We start from the raw sequence: 655 nt of genomic DNA, 5'->3' as shown, positions 1-655 counted from the left end.
GTCTCAACAATAAACAACTTGTCCGTTAATAGATTACCTGCGCTGGCTCCAAAATCTGGGCAACAAGGGCATCAAACAGCCTCAGCACATTCATGACCATCCTAAAAGTAGAAAACATCATAGGGGTAAAAACGTACACCTGAGAGTTTCCTGCAGTCTTTTTCGGGAAATACGGACCTTGTCAATTCCATAGTCTTCCCTACACAAGGAGGAAGATAAGATTATTGGAGCATACTTTGACTCGATATTTCCAGGGCCATTCTGGCCTTACCAACTAGGCGACATGCGAAGGGGCCCGCCGTTGCATTTGGCCAGAAAGGCAATGCAGATTTCGCAGCACTCGCAAATAGTCTGCGCGACATCCTCCACAACGGCATCGCCAAGCTGCTTTGCAGTGGGCGAGTAACGGCTCCAAGAATGCAAGAGACTCTTCCACTGAGGCACGTCCTGATGAATATAGACCATTCCACATCGAGAAACCGTTGCCGGTGAGGCGCAGCGCAAGTCAGTCACTTCAAAGAGCAACGCCGTCTGTGGCGATAGCAGTATGACCTCTCCGCTACTCAGACACAGCTTCTTGTTGTCGTCGAGCACTGTATTTAGATTTTCAACCCATCCCTGAACGAAAACCTCACGCACCCGACGCGATGATTTT

The 655-nt window shown here is 49.2% G+C and overlaps 1 protein-coding gene across 1 annotated transcript in view; it reads right to left on the bottom strand.

Moving 5' to 3' along the window:
- EMH_0077410 (uncharacterized protein) overlaps positions 1-655 on the bottom strand; it is a gene marked incomplete at both ends in the record, with an annotated part of 3,183 nt that overhangs the window by 2,068 nt on the left and 460 nt on the right. Inside the window, 2 exons of the mRNA XM_013499854.1 lie at positions 38-101; positions 272-618. Coding sequence (XP_013355308.1) covers positions 38-101; positions 272-618 — 411 coding nt within the window. The remainder of the gene's footprint in view (positions 1-37; positions 102-271; positions 619-655) is intronic.

The sequence above is a fragment of the Eimeria mitis genome, genomic scaffold (genome assembly GCF_000499745.2).
Source record: "Eimeria mitis Houghton genomic scaffold, Emh_scaff4755, whole genome shotgun sequence".
Classification (NCBI taxonomy): domain Eukaryota; phylum Apicomplexa; class Conoidasida; order Eucoccidiorida; family Eimeriidae; genus Eimeria; species Eimeria mitis.
This window is presented reverse-complemented; position numbering and strand designations above follow the sequence as displayed.